The sequence below is a fragment of the Myotis daubentonii genome, chromosome 10 (genome assembly GCF_963259705.1).
Source record: "Myotis daubentonii chromosome 10, mMyoDau2.1, whole genome shotgun sequence".
Taxonomy (NCBI): domain Eukaryota; kingdom Metazoa; phylum Chordata; class Mammalia; order Chiroptera; family Vespertilionidae; genus Myotis; species Myotis daubentonii.
Window position 1 is genome coordinate 75,293,022 of NC_081849.1, and position 27,437 is coordinate 75,320,458.

Consider the following 27,437-nt stretch of genomic DNA (forward strand, 5'->3'; position numbering starts at 1 on the left):
AATCTTGTCACTTCTACCATTTCTAGCAGGTCTGCCCTCCAAAATAGTCAACATTCATTAGAGAAGATACTTTTCCCCTCACCATATCCTTTTCAGGCAGGGAAAGAAAAATATGATATAGCTCCAAGTAAAGATATGAAATACTGGAATAACAAAAAAGTAGCATTTTCCTCTTACTCTCCATGAAAATTAACACAAAGTTGAGACTAGAATCCAAATGTCCTGAATACCAATCCATGCATCCCTTTTTGCGAATATACAGGTCAAACATTGTATAGCTCTTGTCTTAAGAGCTTCCCAGGATCCTACGTAGACTATAACCCTGCTCCCGCGGCAGGGACTGGGATAGCCAGCGTTTTGTTTTCAGGGAAGAAAGTAGCAATGCCACTTTGGAAGCCCACAGGCTCATGAAGAGCTAGATCTTCCAAACTTTCCTGTTGCTGTATCACTAAAAAACAACAACAACAACAACATGAAACTCCAGTTGAGTTCCAAAGACGAAATGGCCAGAGCTGTTCTAAGACAGCGTAGTAGATAGACCAAGGCTCTAGCCCGAGGGATGTGAGGCTCTGTATGGGTGTAGCCAATCTTCTAATTTCATACCACAGAGGCTGCCATCACAAAGCTCTGTTTGCGTCCTTTTCTCAGCTCTGAATTCTGGAAGCACACTTCCTTGCACTTCTACTTTTTATTGATACATCCAGACACTGGGCTAAATATTCTACAAACAGTATCTCTCTCAATCCTCACATAACACTCTGCAGTAGGTATCATAAGGTAGGTATCCCTTACTCTACAGATGACAGAAGCTGAGGCTGAAAGACTTTTAGAAATTGCTCAAAGTCCTATTGCTATAAGTAATAGAGTCTGGACTCAAATCCAGGGTTGTCTGGCTCTGAAGCTCAAATTCTTATTGAGTATGCTTCATTAAAAAGAAAAATGAGGCCCTAGCCGGTTTGGCTCAGTGGATAGAGCGTCAGCCTGCGGACCAAAGGGTCCAGGGTTCGATTCCGGTTAAGGGCACATACCTCGGTTGCAGGCTCCTCCCCAGCCCGGGCCTGGTCGGGGCTCATGCAGGAGGCAACCAATCTATATGTCTTTCTCACATTGATATTTCTCTCTATCTTTTCCTCTCTCTTCCACACTCTCTAAAAGTCAATGGAAAAATATCCTTGGGTGAGGATAAAAAAGAAAAGAAAAGAAGAGAAAATGGTTCCCTATGCAGAGTAGCCAATGCTTTACGTTTTCCCATTTATACTTTTCTTGGGCTCTATAAGCAATAACAAATGTGCACATCCTTCATTACAGCCCTTCTTCTAGCCACCAATAACCCTAGGAAGAAGCATAAAGGGGCATCTCAAACTCTTGCTCATCCAGGAGTCTGGCACATGGGCACCGTTTTCCTCACCGTTATTTCTAGTGCTGGTAATACCTGGGACCATCAGGGGACTCCATCCTTGTTTAAAATGTTTGGGCCTTCTTTCCATTACAGGTGAAATAAAATATAACAAGGTTGCTAAATTTCCAGGGACCCAGATACATCAACAATTAGAATTCTTAGCACTCTTACCGTCCATAAGTCCCAGGGCAATGTCTGAAAGCAAAGAGACAAAAATACTGTTAGTATACAAATCCCACGCATGTAACAATTACTGAGATGATAAATGTTCTTGAAATAAAATGATAAGCATTTTGAAGCATTTAGGACAGCACTGTTCAACAGAACACTCTTTGGTGATAACAACGTTCCCTATCTGTGCTGTCCAATATGGTAGCCACTAGTCACATGTGGCCTCTGTGAACTTGAAATGTGCTAGTGTAACAGAACCAAATTTTTCATTTTACACAATTTTATTTTATTTAAATTTAAACAGCTAAATGTGCCTCGTGCTACCATATTGGATAGCGCAGTTCTACGAATACGCCTTTTGCTATACAAGTAGGAAACCTTATCTGAAACACGATGAATGGGATTACTTTAATACACACACATATTGAATGATGTAAACAAGGTATTGAGATACCAGTTTATCACATCTTCAAGGAAATGTGCAGATCCTAATAATTGCTAATGCTATTTCCTCTTTCCCCTACACCCGTGGTCGGCAAACTGTGGCTCTCGAGCCACATGCGGCTCTTTGGCCCCTTGAGTGTGGCTCTTCCTAAGCCTTAGGAGTACCCTAAATAAGTTAATAACAATGTATCTACCTATATAGTTTGTTTAAAAAATTTGGCTCTCAAAAGAAATTTCAGTCGTTGTACTGTTGATATTTGGCTCTGTTGACTAATGAGTCTGCCGACCACTATATTCTAGATGAGCCTCGACTGGGCTGACTGGGCACTTCAAGTCTCTGCCACGTATCTGTTCCATGCCAGTAGCTACCTCAGGAATGTCCTCATGGAGATGACAGAAACACAAGAGTGAGCAAGGCCTCTCGAGGTGTAGACTTAGAAGCAGCATACTTGCACTTCTGCTTCATTCTATTACCCAAAGCCAGGCACATGGTCAAGTCCAGAGACAAAGGCAGAGGACACTACAAAGTTAAATGCCCAAGCGGGTGGATGCAGAGAGGGTAAAAGATCATTCAACCCATCAGCAAGACCTATCAATTCTACCTTAGAAATACTTTCCACACCTGTCCAATACTCCTTCTATCTTATTGCTACCACCACTTGGAGAGTTCACCATGATCAGTTCACCATGATCTCTCTTACCTATCACCACCTGACTGCTCTGTCCAAACCTTTCTTGTCCATTCCTTCCCAGACCATTCTCAATGCAGCAACGAGAATAAACATAAAAAGAAAACCTGCTCTGACCACTCATTTAATTAAGTCTGCCAAACGGTTTCCTATTGTTCTCAGGATTAAGGTGAAAATCCTAAGGCCTGAATTGTTTTCAATTTTCAATTGAGGGGCTATTTTAAAGCAAATAGGTGAACCTGGTGAAAGGAGACAGAGAGTGAAGAGGGAGTGGGGGAAAGAGAGGCTTTGTAATGACTTCCATGTGAGGACAGCCTGGGACCCCTGTCTCCAACCTCATCTCCTTCCATCCTTTCTTTCACTTTATGGTTGGAACACATCATAATTCCCCACTTTGTACACTATATCAAGCCTCTGGGGTCTTACTTGGACTGCTCTGTGTCCAAGTAGAGAAGTAGAGGTCTTTATACCTCCTTTTGGTACCCCTTGAAAACCCTCTGCCTTATGCCCTAAAAAAAAAAAGAGAGAGGAGAAGAGCGCAGATTGGTTTGGCTCAGTGGATAGAGTGTTGGCCTGTGGATTGGAGGGCCGGCAGTTCGATTCCAGCCAAGGATGAGGGGGAGGGGCTTTTTGGAGAGGAGAGAGGGAGGAGTTTTTGGAGAGGAGCAGGTTTTTGGAGAGGAGGAGGCTCTGACTGAACCCACGTGCTTGGTGTGAGCCTGTTCTCACTGCACCGCCCCGCCCGCCCTGCATCTCTGCACAGCCTGGTTGGTGTCTGGGTTAGCATCTACCTGTACAAGCCTGTAACCACAGCCTTTTCTGCCCATGTCTTTGTGACTAGAACTAATCCGTGTTTATGCACTTGTTTTGAATCACTAAATGCGAACAGCAAGTTAGAGAATCTGGCACTCCCATCTTAAGAACAGGACAGTTTCCAGATGGGACTACAGATGTCTCCGTTAGAGTTTGCACTACAGAACGGAGGCCCTGTGGTTCTGACTGAACCCACGCGCCTGGTGTGAGCCTGCTCTCACTGCACCGCCCCACCCGCCCTGCAGCTCTGCACAGCCTGGCTGGTGTCTGGGTTAGCATCTACCTCTACAGCATCTACATGTACAATGACAGAGAGGGAGAGTAAAAGACAGCTCCACTGAAAACCACAGGTATGCATACAGGGACTCCTTTGCATTGAATATGCATTTTCTGATTATCCAGGTGGTTTATGTTTTCTTGCTTTATAGCCCCTTAAAGCTCCTAACAGCATAATGCAAACTGTATTTTCTCCAAAGGAAGGCAGCAATGTAAAACGTCACGTTTACCAAGCCTTGGGATCGTGAAAGGGTGTGTTAGCTTCTGTGCACACAGCAGAGCTCACAAGGCGAGGTGTTCTGCTAGCAGCAAGAACATCGATTTAAAACGTGGGATCAGGTGATGGGAATGGAGGTCACTTTGAGTGAAGGGGAAAGGAGGCAGCAGAATTGTGCAGCTGTGTTCCTTATGTTACCTCAGCCTAAGACTTCTTAGCAACGGAGGAAAGCTGTGATTAGAGCTGGGTCACAGGACAACTCCACAGTGTGGTGACTCAATTATTATAGCCGCTGGGAAGCCAGGCACACGCAACTTTCCTAGCTGCATAATGCTTTTTCTCCAGAATCAAGACTTTAAAGATTTAACCAAGGTCACCTTTTTTAAAAATTCTGAAAGAATCTTAGTCCTAGATCCCACAACTTATGGATTCATTTAATCATGAGTTGATATAAAAGAGGCGTCTCTTGATTCAAACTTGCAGACGGAAATGCTCTGGGATCTCACCCACTAACCATCACAGCATCCACTGCAGAACTTTCCCTTCTGCACTAAAGTAATGAACACCGGAGAGTAAGGCAGAGGAAGCCCATGGTTTCTGCTGGCTGTCTGCACAAGAGCTCCGAGAAGGAAGTATTCTGAATGATTTTCTGCTTTTTTTGGCCACCAAGACAGAACCGTCAAAGGTACTCTGAATAATCACTCTGAGATAGATGACTCCTGGGCAAACTGGAATGCATGGTTATTCTAGCTCTAGACAGAAAAGGCTAATGGTAGAGGGAACTTTAGAATAATTGATATTGATAAAGTTTCCATTTACCCTTCCTTCCCAGCTTACTAAAATTTATGGAATATCGTCTCCAAACACCATACAAACCACTTCATACCTGAGACATGGGTGAGTGGGTCGCTCCAGCAGAACCTGCAGAGGCTACCTCAGGCTTGAAAGGGTCAAAGTCCAGATCCAACAGAGTCTCCTCTTTCTTCACCTCAGGGACTTCATTCTGTTCAAACAAAACAAAACAAAATATGCACAGCCTGAATCTGATAAGACTTCATCATATAACCCACATAATCCTCTAATATCAGTCAATATTCCAATGGCAGTTTACTGTTTAGGTGGCTCATCCACATGCTCCCAGAGTCACTAGCTACATGTGATGAAAGGGGAAATAACCAACTCTGGCCAAGGAAAACCTGAGATGCCCAGGAACATGGCCCAGGTTTCAGTTGCTGTCCTTTGCCAGCTCCAAGTTCAGCCAACATAGAGAATGTCTGAGAGGTGTATCCTACTGCCGCAAAGACCTAAGGAATCTTCTTATATGCTAGTTCCTATATCTCAGGTCAAGAATTACAGATGATCAGATGGATAAAATGGGCCAAGGCATCAACTCATTACAGGAACTCACAGCTATGATGTCCCCTGTGAAGCTAAATTTTATAAGAAGGGATCATTGTCTACTGTGACCACATCCCACCTGGCTCACCCCCAATGGGACCCTATCCCTAGAGTTAGTTATCATGTATCCATTCCTCATCCATAATATTGTTTTTCTGGACTGTTGAGTATGAGGGAGGGAGAGTGAAAGGAAGAAAGGGAGGAAGAGAAGAGAACTATGTCCCCCCAGTGTTCATCACAAAATGAGCTCTTCGCCCAATAACATTCTTGGATTAGAGAGAAGGTAAGTCAAATAGGACATAGAACAAAAGTCCTACTATGATAATAGCAAAAATTTATAAAAATAAATATTATCATTTGGTCATTTATTATGGTATCATGATATAGGAAAAATAATGCGGGCTTGAAGTTGGCCTAACCCAGGTTCAAGTTACACATATGAGGCAGAGCTGAAATAAAGTCCCCATAAACTAGACCACGGTAAAGAGAATTAGGATTGGTTTTCACACAATTCAAGATACATGTGTTTGATATTTAATATAAGCTTCAGTTTTGACCATCTGTTGTATAAATTGAAATTTCACCACAATGGATAAAGTATTATATGAGAACACAGCTATGTAGAGAAAAACTTTAAAGAACAGGAGTTATTTTCATTAATATCGGTCATAAACATAAAATAATTTAACTCAGGAATGTATGGAAAGCTTGGGACCATAATAGATAATATATTTTTTTAGTTTATCTACACTCACTGTAGGAGGAAATCTACTTAAATATCATGATGTTGAGCTCTTTCTTGAGTTATCTGTTTTGCAGCAGGATTACTCCTCACATATATACTTTTTAAATTTCACGAGGATAATGCTTTACCGAGATCCTGCTTTCTTTACTAGTCACAGTCACAAAATTGTCAACTGATTCCCTTGGCCCCTCTTCAAAGTCTGCATGAGTTTTGTCACCGACTTTTATATTGGTTGGTACAAATTACATTTTTAACATTTTGAAAACACATATTACACTTAGAATGTGCTAGGCAGGCACTGTGGTAATAATTTTATACCTATGAACATTAACTCGTGTTCATGCACTTCGCTGCAGTCTAATGACAACAACACCATTGCCCTAAAAGAATTACTTTACTCTATTCCCCAATCCGCGATTTACCTGGCTTGTCTGATCATTACAGAAAATTGAAGGGCAGATGGCATCCTTTTCCCATTTGGAGATGAGGAGACTGAGCTGAAGGATGCTATCTATGGCCCTGGGTCCCCGCCTGCAACGCCGCTGATCCAGACAGCAGTCCGATACCTGTGACTCCCATGCTCTTCCAAGCTGCCACTGAGATCCGCCCCCACCTCTCTCAAACGGGGGTCCTCAAGATCTGCAGAGGAATTCTCAATGCTCTGTGAGTCCTCCATAACATTTCAGGCTGCGCAAATATATCCAAGTCCCTTATGAGCCTAATGGATCCCCTTAAGGAGGCTCAAATGGGAATTTAGAGATCATGGGTGAGAAGAGGCATTAGACTATAACTGCTATGCTGAGCCTTTGATTGAGATAAATAAATCTGGGTGTGCAGCCCAATTTTGCCACTTACTAGTTGCGTCTCTCTGAGCAATTAATTAAGCTTCATTGAGCTTCATGCATACAATGAAAATAATTTTATCTACTAAGATTACCAAGAGTGAGTGACAAAGACAACAAATACATTGTACATAAAATATAGGACATACTCAACATGGAAATGGAAGCTAATGTAGTTAATTACTATTAGTAATCATGTATATCCATGTAAAATTATTATCAAATAGCCATAATACTAGTTTGGTTGCCTTTAAAATGTGTAGCTGATTTTTTTCAGGCTCAATGTATATTTGTTTTTTCCCCTTAATCTTGAGAGTTATACCTTAAGACACTCACATCAAAGAGTAATTTGATAGAATTACACAAAGAGCAAAAAGGGGTTGCCTGTTTATGTCTGCCCTGGAGCCACACAGTGTCGCAGAAAGAGGGCAGATTTGCTCATCTCTGAAATAGGGATAATGACCTGAAGATCACAGGAATGTCATGTTATGCATCCGGGAAAACCTTCTCGGTGCATCTCTGCTTCCTAGCTTTCGATGCTCTGCTTTTGGTAGCTGGCATCTCATTTTCTCCTGAAATTTCTGTTTATTTTTGAATCGTTTCTCTGTGCATGTCTGAAAACACCACCATTCTGATGAGATAATCCATTCACTGAGACTATTTAACTTGACATATAATCAGATCAATATACCTAATATCATAAGCACACATGTCCACGTGTCTAAGTCCATCCGCCCTAAGTATAGAACATGTACAGTAAAGTCACATTATATTTAAATGGACAATTGTAAATGGTCCATCATGACATACACTTGACCCAGTTGACTTTTGCCCTGGCAGAAATCTGTTAATTCGCTGTGGTACTTTGTTCATAGCCACAAAACTGTATCATGTGGAAGGAATCCTGATGCTGTAAAACAGTGGTTCTCACGTGCGATCTCAAGACCAGCAGTGTCAGCATCACCTGGGAGCTTGTAGAAAAGCAGATGCTTGGCCCCCAGCCCAGATCTGCTGATCAGACGCTGCTGGATGGGACCCACACGGCTAACGCAACACAAAACGGCGACATCCTATCTACCGAGGAAGAAGCAAGGAAGGGAATTGTTAGGCTGCGCCCCGGAAAGGCAGCACCTGTACTTTTTAAAATAAAACCAGATTATGTCACTCAAGAAGCTAAAAAGTGATTGAAATATGAAAATTTGCTTCACTCCCTCCCTTGACATCATGACATGAGACTCACAGCCATTGAGTCCATGGAAATGCTGCCATGTGTCCACCTGCTAGAGCAGTGATGGCGAACCTATGCTGATAAACATGCAACCCCCCTCCTCACAGGACCTGCTAAATCTTGTTTCAAACCCTAGGTAGCTTACCAAAATCCAGCAGTTCACACAAATACAGCATTTCATACAGAAGGAAAAAAATTAGCCAAAAGCATTGTGTCTCTTGAGAAATGGCCCCCCAAAAGGATGACAAATTATGATTTGCCACCGCACTGCTTTTTATTTTCTGAACCCCCCGATATCAGTGCATTACTTCTGTTATTATATGTGATTATAATTAGGCTGTTGTATGCAGTGTTGCTATGGATGTGTTCAGTCACTAAAGTATTGCATTCACACATCTCGCAAAATGTAAATATTATTTCTAATCCTGAGAACACTGGGAGGAATGATATTGGCATGACTGGGGACTTTTCATTCTTAAAACGAAGAGTTGGCTTCGATGACAGGAGGAGCAGCTCTGGAAGTCAAGGCCATTCTCAAGGCAATGGGCCAGCCAAGCCACTGGCAGAGACAGGACTACAGTCCCCTGAGGGTAACCAGGGGTGGAGCACCTGCACCAGGTGTCTTTGAAATCCAGGGCAACACTGATGGTTCCATTTGCCAAATCATGTGCATAGATACATTAAAGCCTGCTGAAGGGCAAAAGACTTTAAGTATTCACCACTTTAATTTCATCTTCCCATTCTTTACTGGGCAATCATAGAAAAGAAGCCATAAAGGTGCAAACATGACTTCATTTTTATCGATGTTCACCAAAGTGCCGGCGAAATCATGGAAAAATCCAAAGCAAACTGTGGTCACAGTCAGAGGCTGCTAAAGCCACCTGATAGAATACACTTGGTTAAACATTAAAAAAAAAAAAAAGATAATCCTATGACATGAAGAAATGCTCAGTGAGATTACATAGAAAGGTCAGGAGTACATAACAATACAATTTGAGTACTGTGGGCAAAATCAGTATATAACTGGGGGTGGCAGGGGGTGGGGGTGGGAAGAAGACCAAAAGAAATAAGTCAAAGCATATCTGTGACTAAATCAGAGTGGTATGTTTTAAGTGATTATTAGAATTCTTCATTTTACACTTTTCAGTATTTTCCCATTTTCTACAATAAGTATGTGCAACTTAATCTTAATAATCAAAAATAATGTGAGCATTTTCAAATACTTGAAAATGCGTTAGACAAGCAAACCCGAATAGCAACTGAAATTATATTGCTGGCTCTAATATCTGCCACTTTCTTTCTTTTTGTTAATCCTCACCCGAGGATATCTTTTCCATTGAGTGCAAGGGAGGGGGAGAGACAGAGAGAGAAGCATCTATGTGAGAGAGAGAGATACCCATTGTTTGGCTCCTGCATGCCCCAACTGGGACAGGAGATCATGCCTACAACCCAGGTATGTGCCTTTGAATGGCATCAAACTCAAGACCCTTCAGTCCTGACACTATAACCACTGAGTCAAACTGACTGGGGCTCTGCCACTTTCTTTAGAACTGGCCCCTGAGAGTCCCTCCGCCATGCTACTTTATGGACATCCCACCTCTGTACTAGGCCCTCACCTGGGAAGGCGTCGTCACGCTGATTTCTGGAACAAAGTTGTCCTCAAAGAAACTGATGATGTTCTCCTGCTGCAGTTCCTTTGTCGGGGTGACTTTAGGCAGAGGTGGGACAGGTGGTCCTTTCCTCGTCTATAAGACAATAAACACAAACAATACTTAATTCAGCCAAAGATGACATGTGAGACATGCAGAAATCTCATGTGAACAGAGCTGGGAGGATAGATAGATCACTAACCGAAATGCAGATCTGCACATAGAAACAAACCTACCTGATTAAGGTAAACAACGCCATCTGTGTGGGTGTCTCTCAGAGCACTGACAAGCCCTGGTCCAATAAAAAAATTCGGGCTCTGAGGCTCCATTCACCCCAACATAAGAGCTACACACAGGGCCCGAGGCAGGTGCCTGTGACTCCAAGTGTAACGAAGGCAATACCTTCTCTGAAGCAACTGAAAATGACTTCTCAATTCAGCAATAAATTAAAATTTTTAAATTAAAGTCAAGCAAGTTTTTCACTGGAATTGGTGAGACTATGTACAGGGAGCAAGTATCTCATTTTCCACTCCAATATTTTCCAAAGGATTTTAAGGGTCCATCTGTTCCATACATCTTCCTGTGACTCTCCTGACTTACTGTCAGTCATATACATGAAAGCTTGAACTGCACTGGAGATTTCAAGATTTCTCAATGGAATTTCATTTTCACCCAAAGTAGGAAAGGAATGGGTGGCAAATTTTCTCTATATTTGTCTTTCCCTGGCCTTTACAGTTTCTTTCAATCATTTGCTTCCTACACTTTTGTTGAGTGTCTATTCATGTACAATATAGGGTGGGTGATACAGAAAGTGTGGAGCCTGGCCAGCGTGGCTCAGTGGTTGAGCGTAACCTATGAACCAGGAGGTCATAGTTCAATTCCCAGTCAGGACACATGCCAGGGTTGTGGGCTCAATCCCCAGTGTGGGGCGTGCAGGAGGCAACCGATCAATGATTCTCTCTCATCATTGATGTTTCTATCTCACTCTCCCTCTCCCTTCCTCTCTCTCTCTCTCTCTCTCTCTCTCTCTCTCTCTCTCTCTATATATATATATATATATATATATATATATATATATATATATATATATTTTAAAGTGTGAAATCGCATATACACAAAAGTGCTTTTCATGTCTATAAATTGCCCCAAATGTTACCTAAAGCACTACAGGAGGGAGGTTTCACAGAGAAGGTAGGATTACACGAAGCTCTAGGAAACGAAGCAAGAGATAGGAGCAGAGGGGAGTAGGAGAGCCTGAGATAAACGCTCAGATATAGGGTGTGCCAGGAAATAAAAATCCAAATAAGAAAAATGAGTTGACTCCTTAGTGACAATCACAATGCCTAAAGCTTCACCCCTCAAAATCTCCCAACCAGAAACTCCTCTCCATGTCCCAGCACCGCAGGGCTTTCCCAGATGGGTCACCCCACCACACGCTCTTCTAGTCACTGCAATGTATTTACTCTCTTCCTACCTGAGAAGGTGACCGAGGCCGTGCTGGTGCGGGAGATGCAGGCGCCAGCGTATGATTGGGACTGGCTGTCGGGCTTGGGAGGGGTGAAGGCTCTTCGGGCGGTGATGGTGTCTTTGCGATGCGGAGAGGACCCGAGTCACTAGATGAACACAGGAGATGTGAGCAAGGGGCCTTCTAAGGAGCAGTATTTATTTACCAGGGGTCCTCCACTCCAGAGAAATCCTGAGCCCTAACAGCTATTATTTATCTACTCCCTCTTCCAGGTTAATTCTGATGCTTATGAACGTTGATATAATAACTAGTACCATTTATTGACCACTGTGTGCCAGACCCTGTCCATAGATTATCTCTAATCACCACAATACACATGCAGAGGGGTTAAAAAATCCCTAAAGTCACTCGACAATTTACTGGATCTGAATTCATGCCTTGCTAATGCAATCCTTGATCTTTCCACTGACCCAAACAGGCCCTGTAAGACTCTTTCAAACATAAGTTGGATTGAATTTAACTAATCTCACTTTTGATTTACAGGAGAATCTTGCTATGTCGTAATCTATAGAAAACCCTTCCTTGAAAAGTGTAACTTTTATGTTAAAAGGCATCCTTAGGGTAATGTTAATTAAAATTTCATAGGAGTGCCTCCTGATACCATTTGGAAATTCATTTCACTAACTGTTTCTGCTTCCACACCTTAAAGAGCAATGACTCGGCTCAGGCACCTTGAAATGTGCAAACAAATTATGTGATGGACCAGAGTCAGAAATATTTACTGACAACCCACCACACCCATGGCGCCAGGCCAGGTGCTAGTGAACAGCCCAAATTTAATGACTAAGGGGGCATTTGGGATGCATTCTCTCTCTAAGAATTTCAAAAGTCTGTAGCTGAGGGAACAGGACCTGCATCCCAAACCAAATGAGCATGTACACAGCAGCATGGTCTACGGGGACGGGTGCTACAGTGAGAACAAGGCCACGCCCCAGGACCAGGCCATGGGCCAGCTGTCACGGCCTCTGTCGGGAAGCCCTGCCCCAGTCTATGCTTAACTGAGATAGATCCCGCTGAGCTCACTCACCACCTCGTTCTGCAGAGGAACACTGAACAAAAAGTGAAAGGAACATTTGTTAAATGACCATGGCCCCACTCTCTCCATTTTATCTGACTTATCAACTTTGACGTTTTCAGATGCATTTATCCCTTTCATCTCTCCATAAGGGAGCAATCCTTAATTTTGTTGATGTATTTTATTCCTAAAACACCCAAATGTCATTTTGATATTACTTCTTACTTTGTTCCTAGCTGTATTGGAAACAGTAGCTCTACCCATTTCGTGTATTCTTTTAGGAAATATTCTTTCCCTTAGAAGGAGAAGATACACTTCATGCCCACTTAGTACATACAGAAGCCATAGCAGAGACTATGAATACAGCTAATGCAAAGAGCAACGATAAGAATATCAGCTTCCTCCAGAGAAACCTCACACTGACAGATGGAGATGGTAGGGCATATATTTCTATATATTTATAGAAATATATGTATTCACATGCTCTATATATTTATAGAAATATATGTATTTCTATAAATGTATGTGTATGAATGTATACATTGATGTTAAAATTGCAAATGTAGAATGTCACACTGCCTATTAACACTGTTTATTCCAATAGCATCTTCCCCCCTACTGATTGAAAAAATGAGATCTTTAACCAGAGAGGCTCTTGGACTTAAGAAAAGCAATGCATGTTAACTACATGTAGAGTCATAAAACTGAAAGCTGGGTCTTTGGACTTCCAGCCCAAGGCCTGCATTCCTTGAGTATATAATGCCTGCGAAGGATAGAATAAAAGGGATTCCAAAATCACAGGAGAAAGCTGATATAAAGCCCAACGACCCTGGCAACACAGATACTTCGCCTGTGGATCACTGGGCCTTTGGAGTACTTACTTGATTGGCACACTCAAAATAACCATACGCAATACAAGCAAAGCAATGCTGTGTTTGTCAGGTGGAGTTAGATGATGGTGAGGTCTCACCTACTTTCTCTTTCCTTTCTGAAAATGGATTCTTTAAGTATGTCACTACCAACGATAAATATCAGGGTTAACTGTTATGAGTTTGGGGAATTCCTTTCTTCTCCAAAGAAAGAACAAGAGCACAACTAGAAATTATATGTTAAAAATTTATACCATTGCTCTAGTTCCCATGGAATGCCAAGAGGCAGATAGTCAATTCTATGGTGAAGATGAGAAAGGCCATGGTGGGTAAATCTGGAGGCTGAAGGTAAACGTGAAAAAGCAGCCCAGCTGGCGTGGCTCGGTGGTTGAGCATCAACCTATTAACCAGGAGGCCAGGGTTCGATTCCCAGTCAGGGCACATGCCCAGGTTTTGGCTTGGTCCCCAGTGTAGGGCGTGCAGGAGGCAGCCAATCAATGATTTTCTCATCATTGATATTTCTATCTCTCTCCTTCTCCCTTCCTCTCTGAAATCAATAAAATATATTTTTTAAAAAATATGAAAAAGCATAAAACTTAGTAAGGCTGGTGTCTGCCTCTATATGGAAGAGCTCCTTCATTTTAGATTTTTATAGGATGAGTAACATAGCATAGGCTGATCAGACTGCAGAAATTACAACAAGCATTGCATTCAAAGTGAACAGCCATGAACGTGACTCTGATGAACAAGGCCTACCTGGGAGCACCTTGAATGGTGAAGGCCTTGTCAGCATGCTGGTCGCCCAGTTTCGTCATCACTTCATACAGTTTGTGGCAAAGCTAAGGGGACAGAGGCCATCTGTCTATTAGCTGCAAATCATTTTGATGCCTACTTGGGCTATTGCCCCCCAAAAAGGTTTATTGAAAAGTTAGAATTTGTGTCAAAAAGGTCACAAACACAAATAAACTTTTAAAACTTTAAACATATTTCTTAACCAGAGTACAGAACAGAAAACAAAAAAAAATTAACTGTTTACATGGACTCTACTAGAGATAAAGTCGTACAAACAACTAGCTGCTAAACCAAGAGAACACCCATGGACAGCACATCTGCTGATTATCTGGATATTTGGAGACATACTTTCCTCAGCTTAAAGTATCACTTGAAACTCCAACATTAAAAACTGACTGAAAAACAAACAAACCCAAAACTCTGAAACTGTGACAATGACAAAAGTAATTTCAGAAGAGAAATCAAAGCAGCAAGTGATTTGTGAGAGCATGTTTGTATGCCCACGCACTAAAATCTTTGTCAGATATAGAGAACTATATGGTCATAACAAAAAATTTGTAGAAATATTACTAAGAGTAATAATACACTATTTAAAACAACATGCAAGTGAACGCATTCTTTGTATAATGCTATGCCACTTCATTTGCTTCCAGAATAAATGTTCATTACTTTATATTCCATATGTAAAAGTAATCATCATTACTCACCACAGCAATTTCCTTATGAAACTTGGCCTCAAGACTAGAGACATTTTTGAAGGTATTGACATAGAATCCAACTCGTCTACCATGTGGAGATACCAAGAGGAAAGAATAGAAGGGAAAGACCAGTGAGCAAAACTGTATTTTAAATAAATATTTATTGTTGAAAGTATTACATATGTCCTCCCACTTCCCCCATTGACCCCTTCTAGCCTGACCCTGCTCCAAGCTCAGGCCTTCACATTATATAAACATACGTAAACATATATTAACTAGAGGCCCGGTGCACAAAAATTTGTGCACTCGGGGGGGGGGGGGAGGGCTCCCTCAGCCCGGCCTTTGCCCTCTTGCAGTCTGGGACCCCTCGTGAGATAACGACCTGCTGGCTTAGGCCTGCTCCTGGGTGGCAGAGGGCAGGCCCAATCCCTAGGTGCAGCCCCTGGGCGGGCTCAGTGCAGGGTCGATTGGGGAGTTGGGGCACCGCCCCCTGTCATGCACAGAGCGGGGCGGATCGGGAGGTTGCAATGCCACCCTCAGTCACGCTCAGGGTAGGGCCAATTGGGGGGTTGGGGCACTGCCCCCTGTCACACTCAAGGCAGGGTCGATGGGGAGGTTGCGGCGCCACCCCCTGTCACGCACAGAGCAGGGCCAATCAGGGGGTTGGGGCGCTGCCCCCTGTCACGTGCAGAGCAGGGCCCATCACGGGGGTTGGGGGTCTGTACCCTGTCACGCACAGAGCAGGGCCCATCAGGGGGTTGGGGAGCTCTCCCCTGTCACTAACAGAGTAGGGCCGATAGGGGAGTTGGGGCACCGCCCCCTGTCACACACAGAACAGGGCGGATCAGGGGGTTGGGGTGCCGCCCTCTATCACCCACAGAGCAGGGCCGATCAGGGGTTTGGGGCACCGCCACTGTCACATTCAGGGCAGGGCCGATGGGGAGGTTATGACTCTACCCCGTCACACACAGAGCAGGGCCGATCAGAGGGTTGGGGCACTGCAACCTGTCACACACAGAGCCTCAGGGCGATCAGGGGGTTGGGGAGCTCCCTCCTATCAGGCACAGAGCAGGGCTGATCAGGGGGTTGGGGCGCCTTCCCCTGTCATGAACAGAGCAGGGCGGATAGAGAGGTTGTGGCCCCGCCCCCTGTCACACACAGAGCCGCAGGGTGATCAGGGGGTTTGGGCGCTGCCCCCTGTCACGCTGATCCTGGTGCCGGGAGGCCTCGCGGCTCCGCTGATCCTGGTGCTGGGAGGCATATTACCCTTTTACTATATAGGATAGAGGCCCGGTGCACGGGTGGGGGCCAGCTGGTTTGCCCTGAAGGGTGTCCTGGATCAGGGTGGGGGTCCCCACTGGGGTGCCTGGACAGCCTGGGTGAGGGGATGATGGCTGTTTGCAGCTGGTCACACACCCTTCAGGGTGGGGGTCCCCACTGGGGTGCCTGGACAGTCTGGGTGAGGGGCTGAGGGCTGTTTTCAGGCTGGCGAGTGACTGAAACTCCCAACTGCTCCTTTTTTTCTTTTTTTTTTTTATTCTGGGCCAGCTTTAGCTTTGAGGCTTGGCTCCAGCTCTTAGGCCTCTGCTGCTGAAAGCAGGTTTCTGGCCTTTGTTTACCTTCTGTATTTGAAACAATGTTGCGATCCTACTGGCTGAAGCCCAACGGACTAAAGCAGGTTTCTGGGGTTTTGTTTAGCTTCTATATTTGTAACATAGTTGCTTAGAGTTGCAGCTCAGAGGCCTGCAGCAGCAGGTGGGGAACGTTGGATTCCTCCGTCACTGAAGCAAGCAAGCCTCATGTTCACTTTAAGCTGCCTGGCTGCTGGCCGCCATCTTGGCTGGCAGTTAATTTGCATATTACCCTGATTAGCCAATGGGAAGGGTAGTGGTTGTACGCTAATTACCATGTTTCTCTTTTATTAGATAGGATAAAGAAAACCCTGGTACAGGGTGCTTGGGAAATAGTAAGTTCTAAAGAGAGTCAGACCAGAAGCCAAGGAGACAGAGCCTGGTGGTGCAGACCTGTGCTCTGAGACAGAGGACCTTCCTGACTGCAAAACACAATGTTTATCTGCAGGCAATGGTTATTTGTGGCCTCTGGCCATGTTTGCGATAGGGAAAAGGAGAGGGCCTGGACCTGCATTTGAGAAAGTAACTAAGGCAAAAGCTCATGGGAGAGGAGAGACTGCAGATGCCGACAACCATGCAGAGGGATCTGACTCATTGTATTGTTGGCAGAGAAGTCTTCTTGGGCACTTTATGTGACAACTCAGCACCCCTTTTCCAGGACCCCAGTTAACCAGTCAGTGATTCCTCATACCTCCCTTCCATTACTCAACAAAGGGCTCATCCAACACTGGGTACATGCCTGGTGGTGGGATATGGTGGCTCCAGGAACTAACAATCTCATTAGAGGAGACTGATTAATGAACACAGGCTCCATTAATACTGGTAAGGGAAAGAAGCAGGTTTCCAGATGGGGTGTAATTGTTAAAGTTATCACAAAGGCCATACATGACTAAATATCAATAATAACTAGATCAGACAGAAACAGCTAAAGGAACTGGAGAGGTGAGGGGAATAAGGAGCCCTGTGCCAGCTGCGAACATCTGTTTGAGAAGACAAATGTAGGCTGTCCTGAAGAGCAGGTCTGATTTAAACAGAAGGTGGGTGCAGATGGGAGGAGTAAGCTGAAGTTGATTGATGAGTACTGTTTTATTTTCATTAAGATGTCACTATGATGAACCAAACCCTAATGAAGATCTATGAATTAAAATGTGCAGAGCTTTACCATTTATTTCCTTAGAATAAGTTTCTTGAGTGTAAATGCTATGTGAGAGGGTATCCTTGTAAACTCAGGGTTAAGGGAAATTCTCCTAATGCCTTTAATTGAGATTTGAGTCTCCACTTGATAACTATATCAAGGTTTAACTGTGACATCCAATATGGCAACTGCTAGCTACGTGAGGTTATTTAAATCTAAGTGAATCAAACCTAAATAAGCTTAATTTAAAATTCAGTTACATTCCAAGTACTCAACAGCCAGCCACATGTGGCAAGTATCTCCCATATGGGAAAGTGTAGACTATAGAACACTTCCACTGACAACGCTGAACTGTCACAGGCAACAAGGACAAGATACGGCATATTCACTGTATATTCACTGTTCTTAAACTTCTAAAAGGGACAGGTACAACCTGTACAAGAACATCTTTACCTTGACCATAATGAGGGTAACTCCTCTTGCAAGTCAACGTTAAACTCTTCAAACACTTTCTGTGCTTTCTGAAATTCCTCTTCTGCCTAGAAATGACATATAACATGTGTTTACACTAAAAAAATCACATAACATAAGCCATTTCAACTTAATCATCTATACTAATAAAAGGGTAATATGCAAATGGTCGGGGTGCCCTCACGCATAACGACCAATCAGCTGGAGGCTGCGTGCGCAACAGGCATGGGTGGGCGGGGACTCACAGCATCGGGGAGGGCAGGTGGGGCATGGCTGAGGCCTCTCCACGTGCCTGCATCAGGGGTCCGCAGGCCTCCGCCGTGGCCAGGCCCAGGGGTCCGCAGGCCTCCCCCAGCTCCAGCCTACCTCTTTGGGGCAATCCATCAAGGAGCCCCAGATGGGTGGGCGGGGCCTACCTCTTTGGGGCAATGGATCATGGGACTCCCACACTGTAACAGGGCACAGGCCAGGCTGGGAACCCCTCCTCCCCCGAGTGCACAAATTTCATGCACCAGGCCACTACTAGTTTAATATAAAATAGGAATAGCTTTATGGAATCCTGAAAACATTTTGGGTAGAAGAAAAATCACTCTGCTTATTACCTACATATTTTTTTTCAATAAATGTGAAATATTAAGTTTTAGGAAAACTGAATTGAGTACAATGGGCTCTTACATTCTCTGGCAGATTCATTCATTCTATAAAAATCTGTTAATGGCCTGTTACACACTGCTCTGGATGCGAATATGGATGCTTCCCTAAGAAATCCGCAGTCTAGTGGGAAGTCTAAATTACATTGAAAGACAGGACTTGTAAAATGTTATGAAGTATGTTGTTGTGGAAGATGGTGGAAAGAAAGGCTCCATAGAGAAGGTAATATTTTTTTTTTAACTGAATCTTGAAGAAGGGAGAGGCTAAAGCATTGCAATACATAAAGACAGAGTTCCTTGGGTTGGAATTTCAGTGCACTAACCTTGTGAATTTGTCTTATCACTTTTTACCTCAGCTACCTCATTCATAAAATGGAAGTAGTAATGCCCACTGACAGGTAGTGGGAGTATTAAGGAAAGGTGACGTGGATGAAGTGTTGAACATGTGGCTGGTACCTCTGAGGCCTCACATGAAGAACAGCTGTTATTGTGGCTGCTCAGGAACTGATATGTAGGTCATGGAGCCTCTAGCTCAGGATGTGTGCACAGAAGGGAGAGGAGAGGAAAAAAATTCATGGAAGTTGATAAGGATAAAGGGATGAGTCACAACCAAATAGAGAAGGTTGCACATGCTGTGCTAAGCAATTTAAATTTTTTCTACAGGCAATGGAAGCCATTAAAAGACGTAAGCAATGAGAAACATATCTAAATATGTGCTGTAGGAAGACCAGGCAGCTGTGTGTAGGCAGATAGGAGGAAGCAAGACTGGAAGAGAAGGGAGTAGTTATCAGGTGTCATCAATTAAGTGGCATCTGTAAATGTATGACATACTGTAAAAGTTACTAAAATGGGTTTCCTAAAAGAAAATGAATGCTATGCAAATCTAGCACATGTCTGTACTCTCAATCACAAGTTATGTCTGAGATTTTCAAACTCAGTTCCCTATCTGCATCTGCACTTTAGCATCAGGGTGGAGCACAAACACAGAGAGAAGTACAGGAACACACTACTTTCTCTGATCTTACAGCATTGTTGGGGGCAAAGTCTATTCTGATCAAAATGCATGAGTCGTGTCACCAATGAGAACTCTACAATAATATCAAAAAGCTTATCTTTAATTAAAAATTATGGAAAGCAGCCCACAAGCACCATGTTTCAGTTTAAACTCCATCCTGATCCCAATATCCTTTAAAAATGAAATATTTCATTTTTAGAAGCAAAGTTGCTAGAGGTCACAGAATATGGAATGGTTTCAACAGAAAGATCACTCCCTACCTTAGAGATTCGACTCTCGTCCTTCCTCTTGGAGCTCTGCAAAGCCTCCAGGTGGTGGCGGGCACTGTCATAGTCAACCAGCTTCCTGCTGCGCTTGGCGATGCGATTCTGCCGATGGAAAATATGTGCATGAAGAAAGAGGCCCGGTGAGATATTTATTTTTAAATTTATTTTTTTTTTTACTGCTAAAATGCTTTCTTTGTCCAGAGTAGCTGAGATCTTAGCTGGAGATCAAGGTGAACTGGAATTTTAATAGATAAGTGACCCCTGGAAATCAGACTACTGCCTTCAATCATTTGTGTGAAAACCATTAGGTAAATAGCTTCCCTTCTGATAAAAATCAAATCTGTCATGAGGAGTGGAAAGCAGAATTTATAGTCAAAGACCAGAAAAAGTCTAGTAGTGGTTTAGAGAAGCAGGTAAACCTATTCACTTGATTAGCCTGTATTTTAAATCTTTAAATGTTCTATTTTCAAAATAGTAGGAGACTATAGTAGAATTAGCTTTATAATTCGAATTACACTCGCACTAACAGCAGTTCTACAAAGCAGATTTATAAAGCAATTCTATATTTATAAAGCAGTTCTCTAAAGTAGATACTTAGGAATAAAAATCCTTTTTCTTAGACATGTTCCTCAATCTGTTTGTTCACTGGAGTCACCTCAGGAGCTTAAAAAATACATGGATTCCTAGAGACTTCTGCCCTCAGGACACAGAGAGCTGCAAAGAATATCCCTCCAACATAAACAAGAACAAATATGAATAATCCATAATGACATAATTTTCTTGATTCTATCAGAGACCTGAGGTCACAAGGCAATAAAGTAATCTGAATTCTAAAGAGGGGCAAGTCAGTCCCTCCAATGAAAGACGAGACATGCGAGCCATTTCACCTTGGCAGGGCACAGGTAAAAGCTGTCTCCTAGATGCAAGTGGGTAGGAAGAGGTCAACTAAAATTTTAACAAATCATCAAAGCCTTAGTGGGGGCTAACGTGTAGTTTAGAATAGTTGGGTGTCAAGACACAAGGGGACATTGCATTTATGGGGAGCCCTTTCCTTGGGCCTCTACTCGATGTATCAGAAGGTTGAGGACAAGAAACTCCCTTGCAGTGTGGGGAGAATGAGGGGACCTCTGGCTGCTGGGGGTAGACACAAAGCCCTAACCGATTCCACGGACCTTTTCCTCTTACAAAGCAAACGCTTTAAGCTGTTGGAGGAGATAGCAACAGATCCTCTCGCCTGCAGAGGCCAGATCTGCTGCTTCTGAGAAGTAGAAGCAAAACCAATCTGCTCTGGTGACAGGAGAGAACCCCTCTGGCCCCTAGAATGCCTGTAGAGATAACTGCTACACAGAGGGTAAGTGGCTACCCACGTGGGAAAGACATATATCTTCTTGTGTCCAAGATATGACAGAGGGGGGTTCTCACAAGGGCAGAGGCAGAAAACTACTGCTCAAGACCAACCACAGGTACACGGTAAAGTCTACTAACACAAGGACAAGAGAGTATAACAGAAAACAGCCCCGCTCCCACTACCAGTCCAGTACTGAAAACAAGCAATAGTTGCCTACCACTGGAGGATAGACAAGTTCATAGGGAAAGACCACATGCCCTCTGCAATGCAGGCATAAAAAGACAACTTAAATCTGATGGGGAGCAGGAACACTGAGAAAAACTCTCTGGCATCCACCGGCCCACAATTTGTGAGTCAAAAAAGAAGCAAAAACTAGCCTTCAACTTAAGAGTCTGAAAACATTATAGGTGTTTGCACAAGCACAAAGCAGTATATAGCCCATAAAGCAGTGGTTCTCAACCTTCTGGCCCTTTAAATACAGTTCCTCATGTTGTGACCCAACCATGAAATTATTTTCGTTGCTACTTCATAACTGTAATGTTGCTACTGTTATGAATCGCAATGTAAATATCTGATATTTAGGATGGTCTTAGGCGACTCCTATGAAAGGGTCGTTCGATCGCCAAAGGGGTCGCGATCCACAGGTTGAGAACCGCTGCCATAAAGGATTCTGAAAGCCAGAGTGCACTGAAAGTAACAACAGTGACAACAAAAGCCAAACCCAGCTCAAGTTACAGTTACATTGATTTGAACTCCCACACCAATAGTCTGACAAAAAAGACATAAATATTACTTCAATCTTTACTTTTCTATATATGCTGTGAAGCATTCAATAAAAAATTATGAAATAGGACCCATAAGAAATGAATAACAACCCGTAAGAGAAGATATTAACCTCTAATTTGTCCAGAATTGCTTAGGAAGTCTGTTCCAAATGATAAATTAGATAACAGCTCCCCTACCCACCAGTACCTAGAGGAGGGTGAGGCAAGTGAGACACCTAGGGCACACATCTTAAGAGGCTCGCACCCTCAGGATCACGTAAGTGCGGGATCACCAACCAGGAAGAGGTGCTTCCTAATCATTTTGAATCCTAATGGCCTCACGTGCCTCATTTAGTCCCAGACCTACTCCCAACTCTTGGTAGAACTTCTTCTACCAGCTCCTATGTTTCTCTGGCAGACTATCATTCAATTATTACCATCTGTCACCCTATGATATTCCTCTACACCCCCTGCAGGGCTGGTGAGAGGTGGGTTGGGGAAGTTTCTCTCATTCCAATCTCTTTCATTTTACCCTCTGTACCTACCACTTCCAGCTGTTGTTAGTAGTGGAAGGTATGGCTGACATACCACATTCACTTAAAGATATGTGATGAATAAGCCCAGACAGGGTAAAAAGAGTCCTTCAATAAAATAGGGTGGATACAATGGCCTATGGGATGACAGAGCTAATCATCTTTAGCAAGTATCTGTTATATCCAAAGGAAAACTGTCCTTTGGTGCCGGGAGCCGGTCCATCCTTGCTTTTTCAAGGGACCTGGCATATATAGCATACGGTTCTTAATATGTTTGCTCCCCTTGGCGCTGTGTTTTAACCAAGGTCACCTCTCCGAGAAAGGTTGAATCCCCAGGTAGGGATTTTCCCCTGGAGTTAGGGAGGGAATAAAACCCCTCAACTAAGTGCCAGGCGGGTAATTAATCCCTTTAACTACGAACAATCATGCTTAAACTACATAATCTTTTCTCCCTGGAATGGAGATAAGAAACGCCCTAACCTTTGTAATAGAGATTGATAGGATTGAATCAACTGGTATAAATACAGTTGTAACAAGACAGAAACACTCAGAATTTAGAACACAGAACTGAGAACACAGGGCTTGGAAGACAGGACCAAGAGAGACAGAGCCTAGGCACAGAACCTACACAGAACGTTTTATACAAGACTGGAGATCCGAAGCAGAACCTCTCTGGAGATCCGGGCTAGAGATCCTGGCTAGGTTGCTGATCAACTGAACACTGTCCCCGTGTCATTCCTTCTTCGCCGACTCTGTCCACACCTTTGGGAACCCTTGGACCTGCTGGGGTTGGACCCCGGCACTTTGGAACAGTGGCCTTGTGTAACTACAGGCAAACTTATATAAAGCCCTGTTTTGTGGACTTTGCTCCAAGAAGCAAAACCTTGATTCTCTGAAGATGAATTAGATTTTCGAAAGCAGCCAAAATTCAATTACTTCTAAGCCTGGGAATAAGATGAAATAGTGCACTGGGTCATCTTAGATTTTGTTCAAAACAAGAAGCGGAGTAAATAATGTGACTTATTTTCTTGTGCGACAAGTCAATTACAGAGTACAACTCACCATGTAGAAGTGACTATGTTGAAGGCCATTCCTCATTTTGGTGCAGACAGTTTTGCATTAGAAAAACAAATCAATCTTATTTCCTTATCTATCTGATACTTGGAAAACTTGAAAAAAGAGAACCGAATCTCCTAAGTAAGGGTCGAGTTAATGCACTTTAGCTTTTATATAGAAAATGATACAATTCTTATTTTATCCATCCAACCCAATCTAAATTTCTTTAGATTTCCCACTGTGTACTGACCTTATGCAGTAAAAAAAAAAAAAAAAAAAAAAAAAAAAAAGTATTTTACTGCATTTTAAAAATTTCTATAATTACCCCAGTTTGAGGTTCATTTTGGCACCATGCTGTAAATATATAATTAGTTGCTCATGCTTGGTCGCTAGATAGAATCTAAACTACATTTTACAATAACTGCTCACAGCTGTAAGCCTGCCTGGGTTAGTGACAAGCTGGCTCTTATTACAACATTGGTTTCAGACATTAATGCTGCATAATAAGAACCATTACACTGGGTGCCCTGCCAATCACAGTTGGAGAAGTCAAACATATCCCCTCATGAATGGTACTCCATAGACCTCACTGATGAGCTGCAGTAAATATTTGGAAATTTGCCTGAAGTTTTAAGACACATGGCCTGTTGATTTTAATGGGAGGGAAGGAAGTCAACTGTGTTCCATGCTGTGAAAATTCTCCACTCAGTATTTTTAATCATAATCCTCCTTTCCATTAACAACCCATTCATTCCATAACCACTTGCCACTAACTTTTTAAAGAAATCAAGTCTATATCCACTTCTAACTTCCTTTTCACAGAAGAAAAGTCTTTCAAGTATCAGAAACAGCTATCCACCCCCCTCCAATTCCAAATTGTTTCCTTTCCAAGTTAAACATTGCTATTTCCTCAACTCTTCGTCATAGGACACGGTTGCACAATTTTCTATCTGGGTTGAAACTCTATGTGTATGCTACAGCAAGAGAGAGAGATTGTTTCAGCCTCGTTCCATGATACAGGTAAAACCATGACATATATTTCATTTATCTTCAGCGTATCAACACAGATATTATTCCCAAATCTCTAGTGTAAAGACATTTCAGTAACTGGAGGATCATCTTTGTGCATGACCTCAAGAAAAGAACTGCTAAGTAAAAGTGCTACTGAGTCCTTCATCTTTCTGACATGGAACACACTAAAAAGATATAGTCCATCATGATTTTATTTTAATCTCCATATTGCAATGCAGGTACTTCTGTGTGCACTTGTCTTCTGAAATATGGCCAATTTCCACATAACTATTGCTGGGCAGTACCATAACAACTAAGATTAAGATTCTTTTTTGTTGTTGTTAATCCTCACCCAAGAATATTTTTCCATTGACTCCCCCTTTCCCCCCGACTTAGGGAGAGTGGAAGAGAGAGGGAAAGACAGAGAGGAACAGCGATGTGAGAGAAACCCATCGATTGGTTGTCTCCTGCATGAGCCTGACCAGGGCCCGGCTGGGGAGGAGCCTACAAGCAAGGTAAGTGCCCTTGACCGGAATCGAACCCGGGACCCTTTGGTCTGCAGGCTGACGCTTTATCACTGAGCCAGACCAGCTAGGGCAAAACTGAGATTCTTCACATTTTTTTGATGACACTAAATTTTTGCTGTGAAACTCAACAACTTTTCTTATGTGTCTTCTATAGTCAGTCACTACCTTCATTGGCTTTGCGAAGTCATACTATGAGTATATATATGAACAATTTAGACACATCGTCACAAGCTGCTTGGGAAATTTCAAGTAGGAGGACAAAATTTTCCTTTATCCTCTCCTAATTAATTGGGAGGTTATTTTTATGGAGGTTAAATTGCCATGCAGTAAATGATACTTTAAAGTGTGATAATGATCTGAGACTATTTTCTTCACAAATGCTATAAAATCTGAATATTATCAAATAATTTGAAGATAGCCAAAAATATGCTTCCTGTAGGCTAGTGCATGCAGTCTTACAGAATTGAAAAAATGTTTTTAATTTAGTTTTTTAATGTTTTATCAAATTAAAAAGTCTGACATTTACCTTTTAATTGGACATATTTAGGCAATGGCTCAATAAAGCCTTCTGCTGCTGTCATGATAACTTCTTGAGAATCTATCATTTGGAATTGTTCTCTGTGACATTTTGCCAACAAGGCTAATGTATCTAGTCTGATCCACTTGGGTTCTTGACGGGTGCCCCTGGTATCTCAAAACACACTTTTGAGATGTTGGCCAATAGTGTTAGGAATTCTGGGTGGGCCCAAGAAAACTAATTTATTGATATGAAGGCTCTTTTGGCCAAGACGCTTCACTATGTTTCATGGCCAAGGCCAGTACACATTACTGCAGATGGTTCCCTGGTGTTTGGCAATGGCTCCAAAGAAGGCCAGGTAAGAATGGAACTGCCCTAGCCGGTTTGGCTCAGTGGATAGAGCATTGGCCTGTGGACTGAAGGGTCCCAGGTTCGATTCTGGTCAAGGGCACATGCCCAGTTGCAGGCTCAATCCCCAGTAAGGGGTGTGCAGGAGGCAGCTGTCAATGATTCACAATGATTCTCGCTCATCACTGATGTTTCTATCTCTCTCTTCCTCTCCTTTCCTCTCTGGAATCAATAAATATATATATATATATATTTTTAAAAAGAATGGAATTTCCCATCAGAAGTCACCTAATAAGAAGTTGCAGATGCCCACGGACGCTGGCTCATGGCCTTCTCACCCTAGAGAAAGGAAAATATGTGGCTGTCTTACCTGGCACTCTTCTTTGATCAGGGAAAACAATTTTAGGCAACGGGACAGCTTATTAAGGGTACCATTTGCTGTATACAACCCAGATGGTTTACAAACCATCTTTACCTCCAGGATCAATTCCATATCTGCAATATTCAAACCTTCACCTGTGTATTTCCCTTTCAATGGCTCCAAGTGTCACATAAGCCAAATGTTTTAGACAAGATATTTTTAGATCCAAATGCAAATGAATTTGAAATGCTTATATCCTATTACAACTGGCCCTTTAACAACACAGATTGCAACTGCACAGGTCACTTACTTATACGTAGATTTTGTCAATAAATATACGCTGGCTATTCTTACCCTCCAGTTTCACATTTTCAGATTCAACCAAACACAGATCAAAACAGTATTTTCAATCCACAGTTTTGAATTCACAGTAGAGAGCTGTCTGTATGCACTGCTCAACACTGTTTTATATACCATAAGGCACTTGAGCATCCATGAATTTTGGTATCCTCAGAGGTCCTGGAAACAATCTCCTATGAATACCCAAGGTGAACTGTAGTTGAGTTTTGGGGGCACCAAAAGTTATATGTGGATTTTTTACTGCATGAGGGTCAGTACCTCTAAATCCCATGTTGTTCAAGGGTCAAATGTCGTTCAATTTGAAACTGAAATTTCAAGAGAGAGAAAAAATATGCAGGTGTGCTATGGACACATGCGAAGTAAACAGTTCACAAAGAAAGAACAGACTTGGCCCTCACATTTGCAATGAAATTTTTCCTGTCTTTGTAACTGCTGTTTATTCTAATGGACATTCTTGTCAAATGGTATATAATAAAACATTTTCAAAATAAAAAAGGTTAAAAGTTGGTGGGAATCTCTGATTTCTGACTTGATAGCTATAGGATTAAAAAGACTTATGTAGAGAAAAGCTGAAGCAGTTAACGAAAGGGGAAAATGGAATTTTCTAACTACATTTTATTTCAAATGGATAGGACAGAATAAAAAATCTCATTAATAAATGAAAAGTTACCAAC

General features: G+C 42.6%; 1 protein-coding gene across 2 annotated transcripts in view; it reads right to left on the minus strand.

The window, feature by feature from the left end:
- AMPH (amphiphysin) overlaps positions 1-27,437 on the minus strand; it is a 146,180-nt gene that overhangs the window by 32,603 nt on the left and 86,140 nt on the right. For both annotated transcript variants that reach the window (XM_059655726.1, XM_059655727.1), the window contains exons 6-13: positions 19,933-20,040; positions 17,990-18,075; positions 14,780-14,855; positions 14,037-14,119; positions 11,346-11,484; positions 9,839-9,967; positions 4,896-5,012; positions 1,571-1,594 (exon numbers count right to left, since the gene is read on the minus strand). In XM_059655726.1, the coding sequence (XP_059511709.1) occupies positions 1,571-1,594; positions 4,896-5,012; positions 9,839-9,967; positions 11,346-11,484; positions 14,037-14,119; positions 14,780-14,855; positions 17,990-18,075; positions 19,933-20,040 (762 nt within the window). The remainder of the gene's footprint in view (positions 1-1,570; positions 1,595-4,895; positions 5,013-9,838; positions 9,968-11,345; positions 11,485-14,036; positions 14,120-14,779; positions 14,856-17,989; positions 18,076-19,932; positions 20,041-27,437) is intronic.